General features: G+C 52.6%; 3 protein-coding genes across 9 annotated transcripts; 2 read left to right on the top strand and 1 right to left on the bottom strand.

Moving 5' to 3' along the window:
- Positions 1-1,239: 1,239 nt before the first annotated feature.
- Positions 1,240-8,733, top strand: ndufaf5 (NADH:ubiquinone oxidoreductase complex assembly factor 5). The gene is made up of 12 exons (XM_029154376.3): positions 1,240-2,427; positions 2,646-2,686; positions 2,772-2,835; positions 2,909-2,956; positions 3,034-3,137; positions 3,228-3,267; positions 6,067-6,264; positions 6,350-6,410; positions 6,482-6,565; positions 6,631-6,713; positions 6,799-6,890; positions 6,995-8,733. Exons 1-12 carry the CDS (start codon positions 2,140-2,142, stop codon positions 7,224-7,226), a joined length of 1,335 nt encoding a protein of 444 aa, XP_029010209.1. The 5' UTR covers positions 1,240-2,139; the 3' UTR covers positions 7,227-8,733.
- Positions 8,734-8,756: 23 nt separating this feature from the next.
- Positions 8,757-12,217, top strand: LOC114857651 (dynein regulatory complex subunit 4-like). Its single transcript, XM_029154329.3, has 11 exons — positions 8,757-8,911; positions 9,034-9,123; positions 9,700-9,897; positions 9,979-10,185; positions 10,427-10,481; positions 10,616-10,821; positions 10,901-11,068; positions 11,155-11,241; positions 11,309-11,518; positions 11,588-11,653; positions 11,724-12,217. The coding sequence occupies exons 1-11, from the start codon at positions 8,909-8,911 to the stop codon at positions 11,832-11,834; spliced, it is 1,401 nt and encodes a 466-aa protein (XP_029010162.1). The 5' UTR covers positions 8,757-8,908; the 3' UTR covers positions 11,835-12,217.
- On the bottom strand, positions 12,083-22,157 carry kif16ba (kinesin family member 16Ba). 7 transcript variants are annotated; one of them, XM_029153446.3, is made up of 28 exons: positions 21,964-22,153; positions 21,263-21,332; positions 21,079-21,192; positions 20,869-20,985; positions 20,402-20,499; positions 20,136-20,245; positions 19,914-20,056; positions 19,657-19,825; positions 19,380-19,511; positions 19,111-19,286; positions 18,934-18,999; positions 18,773-18,832; positions 18,533-18,652; positions 18,394-18,445; positions 18,168-18,305; positions 17,999-18,081; positions 17,833-17,921; positions 17,541-17,573; positions 17,255-17,308; positions 15,788-17,098; positions 15,572-15,718; positions 15,379-15,490; positions 15,240-15,287; positions 15,098-15,145; positions 13,384-13,488; positions 13,168-13,257; positions 12,952-13,035; positions 12,083-12,870 (listed from the first exon to the last, which is right to left on the bottom strand). In XM_029153446.3, the coding sequence occupies exons 1-28, from the start codon at positions 22,008-22,010 to the stop codon at positions 12,709-12,711; spliced, it is 3,978 nt and encodes a 1,325-aa protein (XP_029009279.1). In that variant the 5' UTR covers positions 22,011-22,153; the 3' UTR covers positions 12,083-12,708. The 7 variants fall into 7 exon arrangements, with proteins under 7 accessions (XP_029009279.1, XP_029009262.1, XP_029009270.1 ...); XM_029153429.3 differs by having other exon boundaries at positions 15,572-17,098; XM_029153437.3 differs by lacking the exon at positions 17,541-17,573 and having other exon boundaries at positions 15,572-17,098.
- Between the last annotated feature and the right edge of the window lie 1,045 nt (positions 22,158-23,202).

Below are 23,202 nucleotides of genomic sequence, written 5' to 3'. Positions count from 1 at the left end.
AGTAACTTAAAATTACAGAAGATTTAGTTACATGACATCTTGACATGACATGTTCCTCATTACTCTTACAGAATTGAACTCTGGCATTTACTGAACATCACTGACTGTGTGCATCTGTGCAGCAGAATGTGACGAACCCTCCTCCTGCTGTTCTTCCACACTCTGAGGCAGAGGGGAGATAATAAAGTCACTATACTTGGAGATCAAGTTACATCCTTTAGGCTACGCAACACAAACATCAGAAATCATGTGATGTGTATAAACTGTATTAATATTACACTTTATAATACTGCTTATCATAATTTAAGCTTTATTTAATAGTATACTTACAACATCCTGGGCTTCTGTTGTGACAGGAGGATTCACATATTGCCATCAGAATCTGTTAAGACCAACAAAGAACCCAACCTAGAGTCTAAGAAATGAATATAAAAATTAGCCTATGTAAAAAATCAAATATATAGGTAGGCCTCTTACATTTTACACATGCACTTGTATCCTGGAGAGTGACTGGTTCTGATGAATTCCTTCAGCCCCTGCTTTCCAGTGTTCAGGCTGAGGCCCTTCTCCTCTGCATGTGCCACAGGTGGAGGTGCAGGTCCTCCACCAGTTGTTCGAGCCTCTGCCTTCTTTCTATTGGCTGAGTAGAAGTCAAATGATTTAACTGTGTGAAAACATTACAGCCATGTTGAAAATGCTGCTGCACTGCTATACTCTGCATGCTATGTAGTTATTTAATATGTCAATTGTTGTAAAGTCAGGTAGTCTACACACATGACATGATGGTGCCTTATGCCTGTTTGAATTATGTTTTTATATTTCATTTTTAGCCACGTTCTTTTTATGCCTGCAGGATTGCACCTACATAAAAATTCTTGTATTATTACATGAGCTTTGGGTAACTTTTAAAAACCTAATTAGATTAATGTAATAATTGCTCTCCATAAAACGTATTGGATATTTGAATTATCATTACTTTACAAATCCCACATCAACCACAACAGGAATTTTAAAAATGCGTAGACATAACACTGCACTTTTAATCCATACAAACATCGGTATTTTATGCAAATACTGAAGTAACTCCTTAGATTAGTGAAAAATTAGAGACGATTCTTTAATTTATAAGTGAAATATAACAACAATACTAACATTATTTAGTTATTAGTTTCACCGGACACTGTATGATTGAAATGTAAACTTGCGCATTGACTCGGGCAGCTATTTTCTTCCAAGCTAATTCTTTCTCTTATGCCGCTGTTGCTTTTTCTACGGAATATAGGCTCGTAATCGCTATATGCTTGAGGTCATATCCATTTCCGGACCTCTTTTGTTGTGCTGTTGCCATGGTGACTCGTAATATCTTCACTCCATTGATCAGGGCTTTTTATAGTCGCGCTTAACTCAATCAACTCAGAGTTGCTTAAACCAACACTTCTGAGCTGTTCTGAAACCGAAAACCCCAGGTTTTCAAACTCAGTGTAAGTCAACTCAGAACTCAAGAAAGGGCAAAAATGAATTGGCAGGAAGAAGGTGATAGAGGGAGTGGGAACACTAATAGGATGTAGTAGGAAGAGGAGGAGGGATAATCTGATGAGCAGAATGAGGTTTGGGCACACAGGTCTTAATAGCACAAAGAAGATAGTTAAAAAGCATGAGACAGGAGAGTGTGAATGTGGAGCTGAACAAACAGTAATAGTCTATTGCCCAAAGTATCAGACTCAAAGGAAAAGGGTGATAGAGTGCTTAAGAGTAAATAAAACAAAGTTGAATTGAATATAATGAGGTGCTGCAGGGTATAGAGCTGTTATTAGGTGTTTGGAGGAGACAGGGCCGAAAAACCAATAATGGAACGTATGCATGTAACTGAATGTAGATACAGTAGGTGGCGGTAATGCGCTGTAGGACGCACGCTGCCATAAAAAATAAAGGAAGAAGAAGGGTCATCTGGGTTGTTATTATTCCGTCAGTAAAACGTCCGGTTCCGGGCTATGATCCGGTTCCATAATCTCCAGGTTCGCGTTCTTTCTCCTCCCTGAGGCTGAAGTGTAGTGGCCGGAAGCCGGTACAGAAACAGCTCCCTGATCCAAAGCCGAACGAGTTCTGTCGTTAACCGGCCACGAACCTGAGACCAGAACCATGAGTAGTAAAGTCCTCACAGTGCTGCAGGGGCTGGGTCCAGTCGGGTCTCCTGGTGCAGTCTCCTCTGTTAGCCGGTGCCGGATGAGAGCTGGAGCCTCATACGTCCAGTGTGGACGGTTCGGTTCCGGGTCCGTCAGAGGACTGACGGGTTCTGGGTCCGTCAGGGGACTGTCCGGGTTCGCGAGAGGCTCCATGAACGTGTTCAACAGGACGATGAAGAGGAGGCAGAAGAACTGGGCCGCGAGTCAACGGGACCGACAGCAGTACGACTACCTGAAGGACGAGGCGAGACTGGACCTTTACCGTCCTAGATAATTACAATAGCTCCCTACTACTGCCACAGTTCTAATACTGGTGAATTAGTGAGTCACGATGAAGTAGATGTGATTATCCAGCAAACCGGATCTTTGAGTAACGAGCTGCTCGGTCCTTTAAATACCATCATTTAGCTCCCGTCTGAAGCCAACGGTGCTTTAACCAGTCTGGTCTGTGTTGATTCGCAGGTCGGAGGTCGAGTGGCCGATCGGGTTTATGACGTCGCCAGGTGGGAGGAGCCAGGTCCAACAGCGTTCTGTAGCAGACAGTCATCAACTCAGTGGGTCCAATTCACCTCCGTCTTGTCTCCTCAGGACGTTTCCTCTGGCGCTGGACATCGGCGCTGGAAGAAGCCACATTGCAGAACATCTGAGCAAGGTGGGTTCTGTGGTTCTGGATCGGCGCCCTGCAGCGTCTGAGCTGCTCCGCTAAGGTGTCTCTGCTGTTCCAGGACGTTGTGCAGCGCCTGGTCCTCACTGACGCGTCAGAGGAGACTTTGGTGAGCAGCTCCGATGGTTCCGGTCCGGCTCACAGGTTCGGACGTGATGCGAAAGTCCCTAAAGCTGTGCTGTTCAGAAACAGAGACGCCAGACTGAGGTCCAGACCCGGTGTGTCCTGGCTGACGAGGAGTTTCTGCCATTCAAGGACAGTACCTTTGACCTGGTGCTGAGCAGCCTGAGGTGAATGCTGTGTCCGTCTGAGCTGAGACCGTGCCGACGCGTGGAGTAACCTGAGCGTGTGTGTGTGTGTGTGTGTGTGTGTGTGTGCAGCCTCCACTGGGTCAACGACCTGCCGGCCGCTCTCAGACAGGTGAGCCTGGGTCGGCCCGCGTCCAGCGTTGGTTGGACCCGAGTAGTACTGAGTCAAAACAGTTAGTCTGATGTTCATCCGATACACATTCCTGATAGACATCTGTTATTACTACCACATCTGCACCGTCTCCTCTGTCTCCTCTGTCTCCTCCACCGTCTCCTCTGTGTCCTGCATCTGCACCGTCTCCTATGTCTCCTCCACCGTCTCCACCATCGTCTCCTCCACCATCTCCTCCACCGTCTTCTCTGTCCCCTCCACCGTCTCCACCATCGTCTCCTCCACCGTCTCCTATGTCTCCTCCTCCAGCTCCTCCGTCTCCACCTCCTCTTTTGCCTCCTCCACCATCTCCTCCATCTGCACCGTCTCCTACAACTCTACCTCTCCTATGTCTCATCCACTGTCTCCTCCATCTGCTATGTGTCCTCCAATGGCTCCCCACTGTCTTCTCCATCTCCATCGTCTCCTCTGTCTCCTCCATCGTCTCCTCTGTCTCCTCCACCGTCTCCTCTGTGTCCTGCATCTGCACCGTCTCCTCTGTCTCCTCCACCGTCTCCACCATCGTCTCCTCCACCATCTCCTCCACCGTCTTCTCTGTCTCCTGCACCGACTCATATGTCTCCTCTGTCTCCTCCACCGTCTCCTCTGTCTCCTCCATCGTCTCCTCTGTCTCCTCCACCGTCTCCTCTGTCTCCTCCATCGTCTCCTCTGTCTCCTCCACCGTCTCCTCTGTGTCCTGCATCTGCACCGTCTCCTATGTCTCCTCCATCGTCTCCTCTGTCTCCTGCATCTGCACCGTCTCCTATGTCGCCTCCACCGTCTCCTATGTCTCCTCCACCGTCTCCTCTGTCTCCTCCATCGTCTCCTCTGTCTCCTCCATCGTCTCCTCTGTCTCCTGCATCTGCACCGTCTCCTCTGTCTCCTCCATCGTCTCCTATGTCTCCTCCATCGTCTCCTCTGTCTCCTGCACCGACTCATATGTCTCCTCTATCTCCTCCACCGTCTCCTCTGTCTCCTCCATCGTCTCCTCTGTCTCCTGCATCTGCACCTGCACCGTCTCCTCTGTCTCCTGCACCGACTCATATGTCCCCTCCACCGTCTCCTCCACCATATCCTCCACCGTCTTCTCTACTGTCTCCTATGTCTCCGCCATCGTCTCCTCCACCGTCTCCTCCATCGTCTCCTCCACCGTCTTCTCTACTGTCTCCTATGTCTCAATACAGTTAATCTGATATTACTTCCACATCTGCACTGTCTCCTCTGTCTCCTCCATCGTCTCCTATGTCTCCTCTACCGTCTCCTCCGTCTCCACCATCTCCTCCATCTGCACCGTCTCCTATGTCTCCTCCTCCAGCTCCTCCGTCTCCACCTCCTCTTTTGCCTCCTCCACCATCTCCTCCATCTGCACCGTCTCCTACAACTCTACCTCTCCTATGTCTCATCCACTGTCTCCTCCATCTGCTATGTGTCCTCCAATGGCTCCCCACTGTCTTCTCCATCTCCATCGTCTCCTCTGTCTCCTCCATCGTCTCCTCTGTCTCCTCCACCGTCTCCTCTGTCTCCTGCACTGACTCATATGTCTCCTCCATCTGCACCGTCTCCTATGTCTCCTGCACCGACTCCTATGCCTCCTCCATCGTCTCCTCAGTCCCCTCCACCGTCTCCTCCATCGTCTCCTGTGTCTCCACCATCGTCTCGTCTCTGGATCTCTACTGTCTCCTATGTCTCAATACAGAGTTAATCTGATATTACTTCCACATCTGCACCGTCTCCTCTGTCTCCTCCATCGTCTCCTATGTCTCCTCTATCGTCTCCTCCGTCTCCACCGTCTCCTCCGTCTCCACCATCTCCTCCATCTGCACCGTCGCCTCTGTCTCCTCCATCGTCTCCTATGTCTCCTCTACCGTCTCCTCCGTCTCCACCATCTCCTCCATCTGCACCGTCTCCTATGTCTCCTCCTCCAGCTCCTCCGTCTCCACCTCCTCTTTTGCCTCCGTCTCCACCATCTCCTCCATCTGCACCGTCTCCTATGTCTCCTCCTCCAGCTCCTCCGTCTCCACCTCCTCTTTTGCCTCCGTCTCCACCATCTCCTCCATCTGCACCGTCTCCTATGTCTCCTCCTCCAGCTCCTCCGTCTCCACCTCCTCTTTTGCCTCCGTCTCCACCATCTCCTCCATCTGCACCGTCTCCTATGTCTCCTCTGTCTCCTCCACCGTCTCCTCTGTCTCCTCCATCGTCTCCTCTGTCTCCTGCATCTGCACCTGCACCGTCTCCTCTGTCTCCTGCACCGGCTCATATGTCCCCTCCACCGTCTCCTCCACCATCTCCTCCACCGTCTTCTCTACTGTCTCCTATGTCTCCGCCATCGTCTCCTCCACCGTCTCCTCCATCGTCTCCTCCACCGTCTTCTCTACTGTCTCCTATGTCTCAATACAGTTAATCTGATATTACTTCCACATCTGCACTGTCTCCTCTGTCTCCTCCATCGTCTCCTATGTCTCCTCTACCGTCTCCTCCGTCTCCACCATCTCCTCCATCTGCACCGTCTCCTATGTCTCCTCCTCCAGCTCCTCCGTCTCCACCTCCTCTTTTGCCTCCGTCTCCACCATCTCCTCCATCTGCACCGTCTCCTATGTCTCCTCTACCGTCTCCTCCGTCTCCACCATCTCCTCCATCTGCACCGTCTCCTACAACTCTACCTCTCATATGTCTCCTCCACTGTCTCCTCCATGTCCACCGTCTCCTATGTCTCCTTCTGTGTTCTCTGATCTGTTTCATTGCTCTGTGTCCTCTGATCAGATCCACCAGGTGCTGAAGCCAGATGGGGTTTTCATCGGAGCGATGGTGGGTGGGGACACTTTGTACGAGCTGCGCTGTTCCCTCCAGCTCGCAGAGACAGAGAGGGAGGGAGGATTCTCCCCCCGCGTGTCCCCCTACACAGCCGTCACCGACCTGGGCAACCTGCTGGGCCAGGCTGGATTCAACATGCTCACTGTGGTGAGCAGCTGTAGTAGATCCGTCTCTAGTTTAGCTCAAACTGACTAAAGGGGTTCTGAAGCAGCTTCTTCTCTCTGCTTGTCAGGACGTTGACGATGTTCAGGTTCATTATCCAGGCATCACTGAGCTCATGACTGATTTACAAGGTACAAATTCCAAACCGCTGCTGCGTTGACTGTGACTCTGTGAGCCGATGCTCCGACTCTTGTCTTGTCAGGAATGGGGGAGAGTAACTGTGCGTGGAACAGAAGGTTGCTGCTGCACAGAGACTCCATGTTGGCGGCGGCAGCTATTTACAAAGGTCAGACACAGTGATTAGCACCTTCGAACCGTTAAACCGCTGACTAACAGACGCTTCTGCTTCAGAGATGTACGGGAGCGAGGACGGTTCCGTGCCTGCCACCTTCCAGATCCTCCACATGATTGGCTGGAAGCCTCACCAGTCCCAGGTAGCAGCCAGAGTTCAGCTTCAGGAATGCGTCCGGTTCCACCACAAGCTGCTCTGATGTGGTTTCACTGTTTCTTCGTCCTCAGGCCAAACCAGCGAGACGAGGCTCAGCCACGGCGTCGTTTGGGGATTTGTCAGCATTCAACCAGAGGAGTGGGACGAAAGAGCCTCACACAAAGTGAGACTGTGCTGCAGTCAACTGGAGTGTGCTTCACAGATGCATGTTTAAATCCTTATTAAAGACATCGTCACCTGTCCTGACAAACGTCTCCATGTGTTCAGTGGTCACAGAGGCGCTCAGTCAAGGCACCTGGTTCATTTATTCACTGCCTGCTGGGGGCGGTGGCAGCAAAACACCTGCAACCTGGGAACTGGACTTGGACCGGGTCCATGGAGCCCGCTCTGCTCCACCAACAGCTTCGACGACAGTGGTGGAGCAGAGAAGTGTTTTCCTGTCTGTCCAGATCAACACCTGAGCTGGATTTCAACAAATACCTTTTTAGATTATGTGTAGGAACAGAAACAGTGTGGACGGAGATCTAAAAAAGGACAGGAGGATAAGAAAGACATGGAGATGATTGAGGAGGTGAATGTGGCTGCAACGACGAGTCTAAGGAGAAACCGCTCCACTGCAGATCAGATTAGTGATTCCCTGGTTTCAGTTCTTCATCAACAGCAGCTACACTGAATTAGTGAATCAACTTCCTCCTTCTGAAAAACATGCTTTAAAATGAAGAAGCCGTTGAAATACGGTTTCTGCTGAGAAATGACTCAACCCTCAGACATCCCAGAGACGTTGGACCTCGTCCCAGTTGACCTGGAACGACTGAGCTGTAGCTCCGTCTTAAAATGTCAGAATTCGCAGCTGTAAATATTTGAGTGTTTGGCCTCCAACCACAGGGTTGTTGGTTGTATTCCTGCATCTGCCAAAGCGAGCAAGAGACCTGAGCAGCTCTGATCGTCAGCTCCTGGTTTTGAAGTAGAAGCTGGACTAGTAGAAGCAGATTGCTGTGTTTCCTTTAACAGGAAGAACCTATTGTTGATGTGGCACTGAGTGAAATAAAAATGACTCGCATGAGCCGTTTCAGAGAAGACACGAGAGCTGACAGGACAATTCCCACATGCATCTGTGCAATCATGCTGCTCTGGATCTGCTGGTTCCTCCACCTCCAAGTCCTACATGGGTTGGATCAGTACCCAGGAGAAGATCAAAGAGGTTCTGAAAGAGTTCTTATAAATAATCTTAGAAATGTTTGTTGTGTCTTCAGCAGGTGGTTGTTCTGTACTGGGTCCACCAGCAGTTACGGGTCAGGAGAACGGGACAGCGGTTCTGTCCTGTCTAATACCAGAGCAGATGTAACATGGACTCGTTTTATCTGTGGTCAGCGTGTGACTCTTGTCTGTAGAAAAAATGGACATGAGAAGAAAAGTGTTGAACGCTTTGAGTCACGACCTAACGGGTCACTGGTTCTAGGCCATGTTACCCGGTCCGATGAGGGAATGGAAATGTTTATCTGAAAGTGACCACAGAACCAGGACGGGTTCTTCAGTCTGAAAACACAATCGCAGCAGGACGCGATGGAGTGACTGTACAGCCAGACCAGAGAGGAACAGTTGCAGTAGGAGAACCAGAACCACGCTCACACTGGTGGAAAGTAACACTTGGTGTCAGTCTTGGTTCTGCTCTGGTGGCCTTGGTCTTCCTAGCTGTGAGAAGGCAGAGAACACATGTGTAATGGAGGTGATCTACCAGGAGGTTGGCGGTGACAGCGTGGAGCTGGAGACAGAACCTGATGACCCGAAGCTGCACTACTCAACCATCAGCACCAGCTCCGCGGACGAGCGGACAACTGCGTCCATTCACTGCTGCAGGTGTCGGAGGAAACGCCAGATAGTTACTAATAGTGTATTGCCACTGTATTTGCTATTATTATGTTATTATACTAGTGTAATTTCTAGCATGTTACTTTATTTTCTGCTTATTTTCCAGCGGGATTTAATAAAGTTTCTTTTGAAGTTCTGATCATGTGATCTCGTTGCCATGACAGCGACAGTTGTTTGAAATTTGGCTAGCGAATTAGCTGCTCGGTGCAGCTAGCTGCCTGGTTAGCATTAGCTCTTCAAGAAACGGATTTTAGGCTTGTTTACCGTTGCGGGGCCTGTTTCCACCACGTGGGAGTCTGTTCTACAACTACGATGGTGAGTAAACGCTTGGTTTGGGCTGCAACTTGTTTCGCTAGTTAACGTTAGCCTACCACTGTAACTTGGTTGTTCATCTAAAACAACCCAAACCCTGTAAATGGAAACGGGTTTCATTCCAGCCACCGAAGACTAAAGGCAAGAAGTCCGGGAAGGCGAAGTCGTCTTCAGTGGTGGACGGCGTGTCCACGGAGGAGATGTCCAAGGATCAGGTGAGGGCCGCTAACAGCAGGACAGCTGCTAAATAAAGCAGACACACATCCGCTGCTGCTCCTGAGTTCTACCACTTCTAGGAGGTTTTTCAGTCTAAACGCCGTGAACACGTGGACACATGTCGCTTATCACCGATGGAACCGAATGAACCAGTTTTAATAGCAGTCGTATATGTGTAGTATAGTAACACGTGGCGCACAGGGGCGTTAAACTACACGGAGAATCACTCGCAGAACATGAGTGAAGACGATAACAGCTGTGGACTGGATGAACGCTCCTGTGTTCAGAAGCTGTGTCCTTATGAAAGCTGCAGCTTAGATTGTCCTCCGGTTTAGGTCAACTCAAAGGTCTGCAAGACCGAAAGATGAACCCACCTACACCTAAAACCCGTTAGCTCCTCATTTTAATGTCAGGTATTTACCTTGCCTTATTTTAGTCACTCATAACTGTAACATAACAGATGTGACAGCTTACCGAGGTCCTGCCTACATCGATTTGTGGCTCCTCCAGCCTGGACCCACTGTTCTGTTCAGCTTCTGCCGTTCTCATACTGACCCGTATGTGTGTGACTGCAGCTGGAGGAGCACATTGTTCGGCTCCGAGAGGAACTGGACCGAGAGCGGGAGGAGAGGAGCTACTTCCAGCTGGAGCGGGACAAGATCATGGCCTTCTGGGAGATCTGCAAGAGAGACCTGGAGGAGACCAAGGCCGAGCTGAGGAACAGGCTGAGGGAGAGAGATGAGGCCGAGGACCGGCACCGAGCGGAGATCAGTGTGAGTTGCACATTCTGATTGAATAAATTGTACTAAAGCAGTTGGTTTGGTTAAATTGATTGGTTCTGGTTCTGGCCGCAGGTGTACAAGCACAAGCTGAAGCACGTCCTGTCTGAGCAGCACAACACTGTGTCTGAGTTGAAAATGGACAGTGTAGCTGTGTCCTCGCTGGTCCAGAACCAGCACACAGAGTCAGAGCTCAGGCTTCGTGAAGACACACAGGGTCTGCAGGCGGACCTGAGGGAGAAGCAGCTCCAGAACCAGAACTGCATCAAGGAGCTTAAACTGGTGAGACATTAATTTTTGGAAGAGATGGCGTCAGTTGGACAGGTGTGAAAGTATCAACATCCGCTCACTAACAGCGTTGTTAGGAACAGCTGTGGAGTCCAGTATTTTAAAGTTGTAATAAGTTAAATTCATGGAAAAGCTGTTGTTCCTAATAAAAGTAGCCACTGAACAGGAAGCAGAAAACCTGCAGGAATATGTTTCCACTGGTGTCTATTGTGACACATATTGTGGTTCTGAACAGAAACACCAGGTGGAGCTGATGGAGCTGACCAATGAATATGACAGAAGAATCCGAGGTGCATAAAGGAGCAACGAGCACAAAGTGTCCAACAGCTCCGTTAGATCTTGAAGTTATTCTGCATGTAGTGAGTAAAAGAAGAGCGGGGATGTGACGGTGCGTAAGTAAACCAGATTCCTAACATTTCATCAGAAATGGAGGTGAAGTATCACAGAAGGATGAAAGTGATGGTGGAGGAGGATCGGAAGAAGCAGCAGGAGGAGGTGAGCGAGCTGGAGAACAGGATGAGGAGCCACGTGGTGCAGCTGCTGAAGGAGCAGGACCGCGCGCTGAGGGGAGCCGAGGAGTATTACAGCCAGACGCAGAGGAAGCTGATGGAGGAGCAGCTGCGACTCAAGGTACAGTACCAGCGTCACAGTGAGCCCCGTGTCACCGCTGGGATCTGATGGATCCACTCGGTTGTTTGCTGTCTGGCAGAGGGAGCTCGCGGAGGAGCAGGACAACTACGCTCAGACAGACAGGAAGCTCAAAGCAGCTCAGCGGGAGAACCAGCGTCTGCACGGGTCTCTGCAGGACCTGGAGCGCAAGCTGCCCCTGCTCCACAATCAGCTGCAGGACTACAACCAGGCCAAGGCCCAGATAGCGGTGCGTTCCCTGTACGGCCCGTCTGGACCCGCTTCAGGTCCGGATCCTTGACAAAGCGTCCAACCTGCTGCTGCTGCGTTTCACAGGAGGGCAGAGCTCGACTGAAGGTGTCTGCGAAGGAGCTCAGAGGCCTGATGGTGGAGCACGAGCTGCTGCTGCAGGCGTTCCAGAAGGTAGGAGCCTCCCGGGCACAGCCGGACCTCGGGGCGGTCCCCCACGTGCTGACTCTGTGTGCTGCAGGTGGAGCAGGAGCGCGACGAGCTGCTGCGGCGGCAGACGGAGGCGGTGCTGGACGTGCAGCAGCGGAGCGGCCTGAAGGAGCTGCTGCTGCAGAGGAAGCTGGCGGCGCTGACAGAGACTCTGGAGCAGAAGGAAGCCCAGCTGTGCGCCGCGCTCTCTGCCTCCAACCCGGACCCGGCCGCCGGAGGCAGCTCTGCAGACAGACTGCAGGTCTTTGTGCTTCACTTTTCAAACTCTTGGATACATGAGCTCAGGGAACTGAGCGTTTCCTGCTTGTAGGAAATCGTGGAGTCCAAAGACGCTGCTGTCCGCACCCTGCAGGACGACCTGGCCCGAGAATGTCAGGTGAGTTCTGGATGAGTTGGCTCGGAGGCGTCGCTGCACGTTCAGATGGAACCAACATGTTTTCCTCCAGGACTATAACGACCTGCTGCAAAGCTGCCAGGACAGGCTGAAGACCCAGGGCGTCCCCCTGTTCCAGTTCCCCTTCAGGCCTGCGGAGCAGATCCTGAACGGAGGCAGCTGATCACCAGGCGCAGCAAGTCAGAGTCCGTCTGGCGCCATCAGTCCACAGAAAACCTGCTTTAGGCCACAACCTGTGTCCCTTTCTCCTTTTTCATTTTGATCATTGGAACTAACAACAGCTCCTGCAGGTCAGACACGAACTGGACGTGGACAGAAACTTTATCCTCCAGACTGGAGGTTGTATTAATGTCCGTTAGTGTCACAGCGAAGACCAAGGTATTTCCTTACCAGACACAAACCAAACTCACACACTCTTCTGGTTCTTTACTGACATTCATACAATCTACAAAAGTACATTAATATTTATAAACATGGTCAATAGTCGTGATGTGGAAGACTCATGTTCACTTCTGTGACTAAAATAAAAATTGTATGTGACGTGAATCATCTGCGAGTCAGTTTCTTAGCTGCTTTAATCTGGAATGGTGGAATCCTACAACACAAACCTTCAGGAAGCTGCTGGTTCATTTTAATGCACATGCTGCTGTTTAATAGCAAATCCAATAAAGCCACCAGTGACCTGAACGGCACGGGATCAGAGTCCCTCCAATCAAAGCCCCAACGTTTAGTTTAGCTGTAGCTGGAGAATCGGGTTAAACAACTAAACTAAGCAAAGGAAACGTGGAGCTTCAGGCACATTTCACGTACCAATAGAGCAGCAGCATCACAGTGAAGGTCTGGAGCCTCGGCATCAAACTGGCCCAGAATCATCAAACCTTGAATTAGTTGTTCACCATCCGTTGAAGCAAAACTGATCATGTGACGTTACAAGATTAGAGTTTCATGGGTTCTTCAAACAGAACCTTCCCTCTGGAGCTACTTCCAGACCGCAGCCCGGGTTAATTTCTAGGGGACGTTTCAGGACCACGGCTGGGTCAGCCGGTGCCGTGGCTGCTGTGCTCGAACACGCCCTTCTTGAAGAAGGAGGAGAACTCGCAGATGGCGCCTTTGGACAGATGGAGGCCGCCGTCAGCATGGGTTCGGAGAGGAGAGCTGGACGAAGACAACATCACCTGGAACAGGCTCCTCAGGTACCGCTGTGAAGGAAATGCAGAACCACAGTCAGCATCCACTTCCTGTCCCATTGTCGTATGCTCACACAGAAGAGCGAAACCTGCCTCCAGCTGGTTCCGGCGCTCGGCCACCATCCGCTCATCACGGTTTCCAAACAGCTTCTTAGGAGGAAAGTCGAGAGCTGCAAGCTGCAACAGGAACCGAACGGACACACACACACACACACACTGAGTCCCAGCTCCAAATAATTGTGTAGCTGTAGAACCATGTAGAACGACGTTAAAGCAGCAGGTGGTGATGGAGCCTCGTGGGACTCTCACCTCGGGGTATTTTAGCTTGAGGTTCTTGTGCATCTCCCTGAAGCGGCTGTAACGCCTGAACACGGTCCAGGTCTCGTCCATTACAGTGATCTGGTGACAGACAAAGGAGCCATGCTTGTCACACTCTGATCAGTGCTGAAGCTTCTTCAGTCAACAAACATTTCTGCCAATAAGTGTCATTGTCACAAGCTCTAAAATCCTGTAAATGACCCTCACCTTCACTTCAAACTCAAAGTGCTCGTCCTTTCCCTGCCCGCGAAGGACGTAGCGAGGAATGCAGACTTTGACAGACTGGAGGCCATCGCTGCTCGTCGCCACGAGCTGAGCAGAAAGTCACCGCAAGCACAAACACCAGAAGGTGAAGAGTAAAGATTTACATCACATACCACATGCTAAGACTAATTTTCTGCAAATATGGATGTTTAAAACATATTTCAAACTGTGGCTTTAACTCGGAAGACAAATGATTGATGAAGATCAGAGCTTCTGAGGTGCAGCCGAAGGTCAACTCCCAGGAATGGGAGGAGGAGGCGTCAGCGGAGGCTCCACTGAGCTGCGGGGCTTCGTGGGAGGTGAACTGGACGTCCACCACCAGGCAGTGGTCCTTCTGCCTCACAAGCAGGCACCTGATGTCTAAACGCCTGCGGACTGAGACACCCTGGAACTGGGACTGGACCGGAACCAGAGCAGAGCCCCGCGCCACCGGGTGGAAGACGCCGTCCTCCTGGAGAAGAGCTGCACGCGCGTCTGTGAGGAGGAACTGGACGCTGAGAGGGCAGGGGGCGAACGTCAGCCAGGCACGCTTTGCCGGCACCGCCCATGTTCCCGTCGACGATGTAGAGCAGATCTGCAAGGCCCCGCTTGAACCTGCAGGTGACACGCCGTGCAGGACCAGGTCGGGACCGTGGATGTCCAGCCCAGAGAGGCGACACTGGAGCCTGGGCTTCAGGGAAGTGGGCGGGAGCTGCAGCCCTCAGCACGGCCTTGCACCGCTCCTGGGTCAGAGCGGGCGGAGGCCACGGCCACCAGCAGACCTGCGGCTTCCGGGTCAGTTTGCAGCCAGAAGACGGGGCGCACGTGGGCCAGAGATTCCCCCTTTTGCTGCATCTCCCGGGGTCACAGCGATTTGAAGCGAGACAGGAGCGGCGGCAGCTCCACCAGCCGCTAACAGAACCCTACGGGACCCGCTCCTCTCCTCGGGGCGGCTCGGGGGCCGGGCCCCTGAGGATGCGGGCCCGTGAGGTCCAAGCAGCGACCTTGCTCTGTGCGGCGCCGCAGGGCTGAGGCTCTGGGCCGAGCCGGACCCTGTGAACCAGTGGCAGCTCCATGTACCGATGGAGAGCCAGCTTCACGTCGGCCGCTCCCAGGTTCGGAACCGTGCCCCGCAGCCTTTGACCTTTGACCGCGTGCCTGTACGCATCCAACAGTTTGCCAGCTAAAGATCGCAGACTTCCTGAAGTCGCTCTGTGACCAGCATCTGCATCTGTCTCCTGTCTCCTGTCAGAAAGTTCTGCAGGTTCAGGGTCACGGTCCTCGTTTCCCCCGTCCTCGGAAGCACAGACGTGGGCAGACTCGTGTCTGGACTCGCTCCATTCCCGGCGTCCGCTGTGAGGCCGTCGGCTGCTTCTTCAGACGCGCTGCAGCCAGAGCGCGACCACAAGTCGCTGGCTGTCTGTGTGCACAAGGGGAGGCCGTGACTCAACACGTCCACTGGGTTCTGGGACATTTCCTCCATCACCAGGTGAGTGGGACAATCAACATTGTGAGGAGGTTGGACATGCAAATCAATCGGGCCACTCTGCTCCTTTGATCTGAGGGTGTGATTCCACTTCGTCTTTCAGGTCTGATGATTTGAGACCTTTTAATGAAAACCTGTCACCTGGATGCTTAGAATTATTTCCGTTTCTCCTGACATTATATCATGTCTTACCTCATATTTCAACCTGCTTGGATTTTTGGTTTTCAGCGTTTCCTCATCCTGAAAACAACAAACTAAGTATTCAACTCACCATCGTCACATTAAATGTAAACTTAACATTCTCTATCAAAGGTTTGAGGATTCCTGGTCGTACCTCGTCTGTAGATCGAACAGAGCTACAGTTGCTGATGTCCTCGTCCTCCTGCAGGTTAAAGAACAGAGTTCAACAGCGTTTCAGCAGCAGAGCCCACGTCTTTGGCCAACGAGGACCTGCTACTGGAGTCCACTCTTACCCTCAGTGACTCCCTGGTCAGAGTCAGGTCTGTGCTGCTACCGCCGCCACCGTTCAGCAGGTTCAGATTCCGCATTCGTCGCTGGACTTCCTCCTCAATGTACGCGTTGATCCTGAAACAAACATCTGATCAGTTCCTACAAACCCACTAACTATCCAACTCTGAGGATGTGGCGAGGCGGTCGCAGTCGTACCGGTCGTCCGACAGTGGCAGCGGCGTGTTCAGACTCTGGATGTGACTGACGGGAGAACTCGTCTTGTCCTCGGTACCGACCGAGTGACTCCAGTTTTCTTCTCCTTCACTGATTCTCTGTCTGAGCTTTTTGATCTCTCGCTCCACCCTGAACGAGAACAGTGAGCCACACTCACCTGTCTCGTGTCCCACATCTGTCTGTGTGTGTTGCCCTGACCTGTGCTGGTCCAGATCCGCCCCCATCCTCTGGTTCTTCCGGTTGCTTTGGGTCGAGCTCCTGTGCGTCTGCTCCTCGGTGCAGAGCTCCTGGGAGAAGCTGCGTCTCAGGGCCGAGTGCCTTCTCTCCAGCCGGGCTACCGCTTGCTCCATGGCCTCCCTCTGCTGCTTGTCCTTGGCCTCCAGGATCTCCTTCTCCTTCCTCCTCACCTTCTCCTCCTGCCGAGCCACGTTGGCGGTGAACTCGTAGGTCTCCTGGAGCTGCTGGAGCTGCTGAGCATGGAGCCAGTGGAGGTTTAGCTTCTCCTCTTTGTCCTCCAGCTCCCTCTCCACCTGGTACAGGGTGTTGTCCAGTCCTGGAGGAGCGTCGCAGTTCCCGTTGGAGCCTCCTCCGCTGCGCTCCAGCATCTCGGCAGCCCTCTGCTTTTCCTCGGCCAGCGCAGGGAGGAGGCTGTCGGCCATCTTGGCCAGCTGCCGCTCCTTAAACTGCAGCCTGTGCTCCGCCTGTCGGAGCAGCTGCTCCTCCTGGCAGACAGCGGCTGCGTCCTGTTCCCTGAGGCTGTGGGCAAGGAGCAGCAGTTGACTACGCTCGGCGGCCACCTCCTTCTCCAGGCCCTCCTTCTGCAGTCGGAGCTCCTCCTCCAGCTGGCCCAGCTCCTTCACCTGAGTCGTCTTGAAGGCCTTGTATCTCGCCTGCGACGCCCTCGCCTCCTCGCAGGCCTCCTCTGTGCTCAGCCGCTCCCCAGCCTCTTTGGCTCGGAGGAGGGCTTCTCTGATCTCAGCCAGCGCTCTGCGCTCCTCCTCCAGGCGGTGAAGCTCCTCCCGGGCCAGCAGGGTGGCGGCTGCCTCATGTTTCTCCCTGAGCTGCTCCTCCAGCCTCCCCACAACACTCAGCTGCTCCCGCTCCTGCTCCTCCAGCCGCCGCCGCTCAGTCTCTAGACGAACCTGCTGCTCCTCCCGCTCCCTCTTCAGTCTCTTCAGCTCACGGTAGATCTCGGTCTGCTCTGAGGCCTCCTGTCGCCGCTGCTGCTCCTCCTCCTTGTCTTCTGCTTCGCGCCCCTGCTGCCATCTTTGTTGGTCCAGCCCCTGGACCTCTGAGCGTCTCTCCTCATCAAAGCGCTCCTTCTCTGCCAGGAAGTCTCGCAGGCGGCTCTCGATGTCGTGGCTGCGGCGGCGGAGGCTCTCCTCCTGACACAGGATCCGCTGCTGCACCTCCTCGGACTCTTTGCGCTGACTCTCCACCTCCTGTTGGAGACGCTCCAGCTCTGCCTTCTCACTCTGCTGCTTGGCCTCCATCTCCTTGATGAGCCTCCTACAAGACGTAGAAAGCGGGGATTAGAGCCGTGTTCAGTTACAGGGTGGGTGGACGCCACTGTGGATGTCACTGATGAACCAGATCCGCTCTCACAGCTTTCAGGCACGGCCTGGTTTCTAAACATGTTTCAGTCCGAGTGAAGATGGTTTGTACCGTTTCATCTCCAACTTTTCCAGCTCTTCTCGCTGCTGCCTCTCAAACTCCAACCTGGGAAAGCAAAGCAGCCCATTAAGTGTCCACTCCCACCAGAGCACAACGGACACACAAACGAGGGTCAGCAGATGAAACGCAGGGTGGTGTGAGAATGAAGCCACAACACACGTCCTACTGTCAGACGTCAGGTGTGGAGACAGAAGCAGCAGGGTGACGTGCAGAAACACTGACAGACTGAACCAGTTAGTGTCCAACACAGCACAGACACGAGCACAGCGGAGTCTACCTGAGGAAGACGGGGCCCTTCTCAGTGAAGAGACTGTCAACAGGACAGGGTGGCAACAGTTAATCATCACCGCCACACACGCTCTTTAAGATCTTTAAACATCAGAGTCAGGAAGGACACAACCTTTAACATTTAAATAGACCAGGGTCAACCAAGTGAAGCAGGGTCCAAACCAATCAGCTGAGTTTAGAGTAGGAGCTGGACCTTGACTGTTTACAGGAACTGCTTCTCTGACCAACCAACGGTTTGTGAATCTGCATCTAGAAGTGGAAACCGTTTGAGAGCCACTCACCCGGGGTTATAGAGCATCACAGCAGACAGGTTGTCACAGGACTTGGACAGGTCGCTCATGGACAGGCTGAACGTGGACAGGAGGCCGCTCTAGGAAACAAACCCACCAGGACCTTCAGCAGAGACAGAGCTTCTACAGCGGGAGCTGAGTGGCGCTACGGCCTCACCTTACGCTTCTCCCTCAGCTTGGCAGCTTCCTTGGGATGGTTGAAGCGGAACATGTTTGTTCTACCGAGCAGAATAACGGCACCTGGACAGAACCATCAAAGAAAAACACACCGATTGCTCCTGCGCTGGCCTGAAATCAGCCTCGGCATTAGGGTTTGTGGTCCTCACCTTGGTTGAGCTGCAGCGGCTCACACACCTGAAGCCCGTTAACAGAACACTGAGCCACACCGAGCGGCACCAGAGTCACGGTACCGTTCTGGTTCTCAAACATACAGTGCTCACTCTCCAGGTCCAGACCGTGCAGGACTGTGAGGAAGAGCCAGAGAGAAACATTCACACAAGGGTTTGAAAACAAGACAAGGGACAAGGACAGTGATTAGAGATATTCTCTCACTAATGTCTTGCTCAGTGGAGGCATCTTCTCTTCCCACAAACGTCTGTCCCTCCTGAGGTGTCAGAAAACAACAACCAGTTCACAGGGAAATGTCTGGCGGTTCTCAGCATTATTCTGTGGGATCAGCAGAGCCACTGACCTTCAGGTGATAGAGAATGATGCCGGTGCTGAGGAGGTCATCGTCGATGCCGATCAGATGAGGCAGCTCTGAGTCCAGCACCACACCGATGCCCTCTTTTCTCAGAGCCAGAGTCTCCTCCTGCAGACACACACAAACACAAGTGAAAAAAGAAACCACAGCAGTGTCAAAACAGAAGAAATGGTAGAAAACACAACATAAGCACAAATGTCTTCTCATATGGAAGAAAGAGGCCGTCACCTTCAGGATGTTCTGCGTCTCGTTCCATTTGTTGGTCCATTCCTTAGTCAGTTCAAGGACCTGCCAAGAAAAGTCCATCAGCACCAGAAGCTGCACCACAGTAACCACGTGCCCAGCTTACACTCACAACATGGAACCAGTGACCCGTCCCACAGACTCACTCTGGCTTCGTTCTGGTGCAGCTTCTCCTCCATGCTCAGAGCAGTGGGCGAGTCCAGGAGAGCAATCTAAGCAACAAACAGACACGCTGAGGAAGCCTGCAGTTCAAGGGCCTCCCGTCTGGACCCGCCAGGGTCGGACCAGGTCAGGTCAGGTGATTCTGCTTGTGTTGTTTTTACCTGGTTGCCCTGAACCAGCAGAGCTTTGAGTCTGGCGATTTCAGCCCGCAGTTCCCGGATCAGCCTGACGTTGGCGTCCTCGTTGATGGTGGGCTTGTTGATGATGTTCTTGGCCCGGTTTGCGTATCGCAGCGTGCTCAGGGTCTCACCGTAGTTCACATCAGCGGGGGAAATGGCTGCGAGGGGAAGTGGTTCCACAGAATGGCAACCATTTAACAACCTATTGCTACAGTCGGGTAATAATAATGACGTTTGCTTTGGTGTCTCACTGGCGATCATGATGGTCTTGGAGTTTCCCCCCAGACTGTCCTTCAGCAGCCAGGTGAGCACAGAGTCTCTGTAGGGCACAAACACAGACTTCTTCTTCATGTTGGTGTTGACGCCGTCCTGCGTCATGTCGGCTGGAAAGGAGAACAGGAAACAACACGTGAATGAGCAAACCAGCTGCTCGTCCGCCCCCTCTCTAAATGCATGCTTTCAGGTAAAAATGAGACAAACACAGATCACAAGCTCATTATGGTACGTATGAATGTGTCTGAGTCTGACCTAAAGAAGAGATGACGTTGCCCAGAGTCACCAGCGACTTGTTGATGTTTCCTCCTTCCTTCAGTCGGACTCCGGTGGCGCCGGTGGCGTCGGCCCGCTCGCTGCCGGCCAGATCCACTAGGTGGATCTTACTGACCGTCTCGCTGGGCATCTCTGCATCGAACTTGGCCTGAGAGATTCAAAGTATTGACAGCGGTTGAGGTCCAGGCCGTTGAGCTGGACCGTGTTGAGCGGATAAACACGTCACCGCCCCTCACCTGCGTGAAGTTGACGGTGAAGATGGCGTGTGAGCGGCTGCTGACGTCGTTCATGCCGGTGCTGGCGGTGGTGCGGTTGATGTTGCCGGCCTCCATCAGCTCCTCGATGTCACTGTAGTTCTGCACCAGGTGTTTGGACAGATCTGAGATCAGGAGGCAGGTTACATCGGATTGGTCAACCCAAGCATGGTGTAGCCAGAGGAGGAGAGGAGCACGTCTCACCTTCCACATACGGCCCTTCCTTTGGGTGCTCTCGGACTCTCAGGTTGTAGGTCTGCGTGGATTTCCTCCTCAGCAAGTCTCTCACCCTCTCGTTGTAGATCTCCAGGTAGCTGCAACTTTACTGCTCAGTATTTACAGCTTTCAGTGAGTCCCAGCAGTGGAACAGGTGGGAAGTTGCGTCTTGGTCTGAGCTACTTCAAGCATTCTGTGGAGCATCCTCCCTCACAAACCATGTTTGCCTGCAATAAAGCCAAGCACAGACTCACCTGACTTCAGTACGAAATGACGCTTCATCCCATCGAGTGGCCTCAGAGATACGACTGAACAAGCCTTCACAGATCCTCGGGATCAGACCTGCGTCGCCCTGAAACCGCAGAACAAACAGGCTTCAGTGGGAGCCGCACAGACAACAGAGGGAGGATCAGACCCGTTTCAGGCGTTGATCTTCACTTCCTCCTTTTTTAATTTCAATAACATACATACATAGTCCTGCAGGTTCACTGACAAATACTGTGGACATACTGTAATGTTTCATAAAAGAGCACAAGGTCTATGAATCCCTATTGATTCAATTATCAAATCCAGTTTCGCACATTTGAGTCCTGTCTTCATGAAAAATGCACCAAGCAAATCTTCGCACTGACGTGTGATCAGTCACTGAGGGTTATGACACTAAAACCCAGCGCTTGTCCCAGATAAGGACTAGACTGAATCAGAGCGAGGTGGGTCTCACCGGGGCGCCCATCATGGTGTAGGACTTCCCCGAGCCGGTCTGACCATAAGCAAAGACGCAGGCGTTGTAGCCCTCAAACGCAGCTTTCAGGACGTCGGAGCCCAAATCTTTAAAGACCTGCACAAATGACATTCAAGGAAAATGCCTTGAACGTGAGGATTAAGCCAATAAGGTGTTCGTTCCACAGACACGCTTCTGGGCACCCGTTACCTTTTCCTGCGACACAAATGTGGAGCCTTTGCTGTCCGACGAGTCGTAGGAGAAGTCGTAGGTAAAGGTCTTGGTTCGCTCCCTCGTCGTCTCCCCGGAAACGCCCTCTGGCAGCTACAGGGAGCGGAGCACAGCACTTAGCCAGAGCCGCGGCGAGAACGGGCAGCGCTGCAGAGACCCTCACCCGCAGGTTGCTGATGCAGGTGTCGTTTCCTTCCATCTTCACGATGCATTTTGCAGTTAAATCCTTCTCCCTGTAAGAGACCAACAACGTTCATCTGGAGATGCAGAGAACAATCCCGTTCCACGGACTCAGCCTCTCTGCAGATTCAGCCCAAAGCCACCAGCTGAGTCCAGCTTCCGCCCAGCTGCTGCTCCCTCCCTGTGCAAACCTCTGCTCACAGCTCGGACTCATGCTGCCAGTGCTTTCAGACACGAGCATAATACAAGTTGTCCCGTGAAGCTAGTTCTGGGCCCAGCTGAAACTCCTAGTGTTTCGTCATGGAGCCGAGCTTATAGCAGAACCAGGCGAGGTCCCGGTCGCTGCAGCGTCTTCGCAGACTCCAGGTCTGCTCGTCAGCCTTCTTTAACGCACCAGCGAACGGACTGAACTTTACCAGCAGCAAATGTTCGTTCAGTTGTACCCAAAACTGGCTGGTCTTCATTTAGTGTTTCACTCAAATCTCAACCAAACGATTCTACTCTTTTAACGTAAGGACTCCGATCTGCTCGGTGGAGGCTTTAAGCCGTCATCAGTCCGTGAGAAACGGAAGCCGACGTGTGGCTTTGTGCCGCTTTGATCCGAACCTCCGCTAGGCCGCTGAGAATTATTGGTCCAATAAAGACCCACATGCAGGACCAACACAGTACTAAGTGCTCACTCACCGCCTGTTCATGGGCCGGACACGGACCGCCACCCGAACCGAAGCCATGGCGCATCCCACCGCCGTCCGTCTGTCCGTCCGCTCGCCGGGACCGCTTTATGACGGAGACGAAGCTAGCTAGCAGCGGCTAGCAGCGGCTAGCAGCTGCTAGCAGCGGCTAGCAGCGGCTAGCAGCGGCTAGCAGCGGCTAGCAGCGGCTAGCAGCGGCTAGCAGCGGCTAGCAGCGGCTAGCAGCGGCTAGCAGCGGCTAGCAGCGGCTAGCAGCGGCTAGCAGCGGCTAGCAGCGGCTAGCAGCGGCTAGCAGCGGCTAGCAGCTGGCAACAGGGCAAAAGTCCCAAAGACAAAACGAGCGACAGCGAAGAGACACGGACAAATCAAAGAGGCAGGCGGGCAGGGGCGGTGCAGGAGTCCGGGCAGATGCTAACACTGACCGGTGACGCTGCGAGGGCGTCCCGGTGCGGACCGGTCCACTGCTGTCACCGTTTACTGGCCGTCAGCTTGGCAACAGCTATAAAACATCACCTGTACGGAAACACGCAGCAAACCAAAGGTGTCGCCGCGCGGGTGTTTTCACTGACGTCCGCTGGTGGACTGAGACTGAAAAGGATGTTCGGTAGTAGAAGCAGGACTTTACTACCCAGTTTATTCCAAAGTTTAGTCAGACGCGAAAGTGCGTTTAATCAAGACGAACACAGGATTCATTAACAAATACAAGTACTGAAAGAGAGGAAAAAAACTTCTCAAAGATACATGATGCTGAGCTACGACAACGTCAGTAACACAATACCTCATTTTCACAGAAAATTAGCGGAAGGAAAACACGTCCAACTCCTCTAACGTGCTGTGTAGTGGAGTAAAAGCTGTATACTAAACAGTACATGGTCGATAAATGTTTACTTTCAATCAGTTGTGTAGCAGCAGAAATAAAATCCATTCATCCATCCGCAAACAAGATTATTACAGGGCCACACTGGTCCACAGCTGAGTGAGCATCCGGCCACTTTATCGGCGTGATGAGAGCTTTAGGTCCTGCTGGACTCATAGTAATCTGATGTGCGCAACTAGTCCTGCTAGCGACAAGTTCAATTCCAGAACCAGGGTGGATGTGAGCGAACTGCCTCGACTGGTTGGGGTGAGGGGAGAGAGAGAGAAAAAACAACAACAACAACAACAAGCAACAACAGAGCACAGGCAGGACGGTTGGACCAGAGACTGGACTGGACACAGGCAGGATGGTTGG

The sequence above is a fragment of the Betta splendens genome, chromosome 1 (assembly GCF_900634795.4).
Source record: "Betta splendens chromosome 1, fBetSpl5.4, whole genome shotgun sequence".
In the NCBI taxonomy this organism is placed as follows: Eukaryota; Metazoa; Chordata; class Actinopteri; order Anabantiformes; family Osphronemidae; genus Betta; species Betta splendens.
Note: the sequence above shows the minus strand (reverse complement) of the source record. Positions and strands in the feature narration are given on the sequence as shown.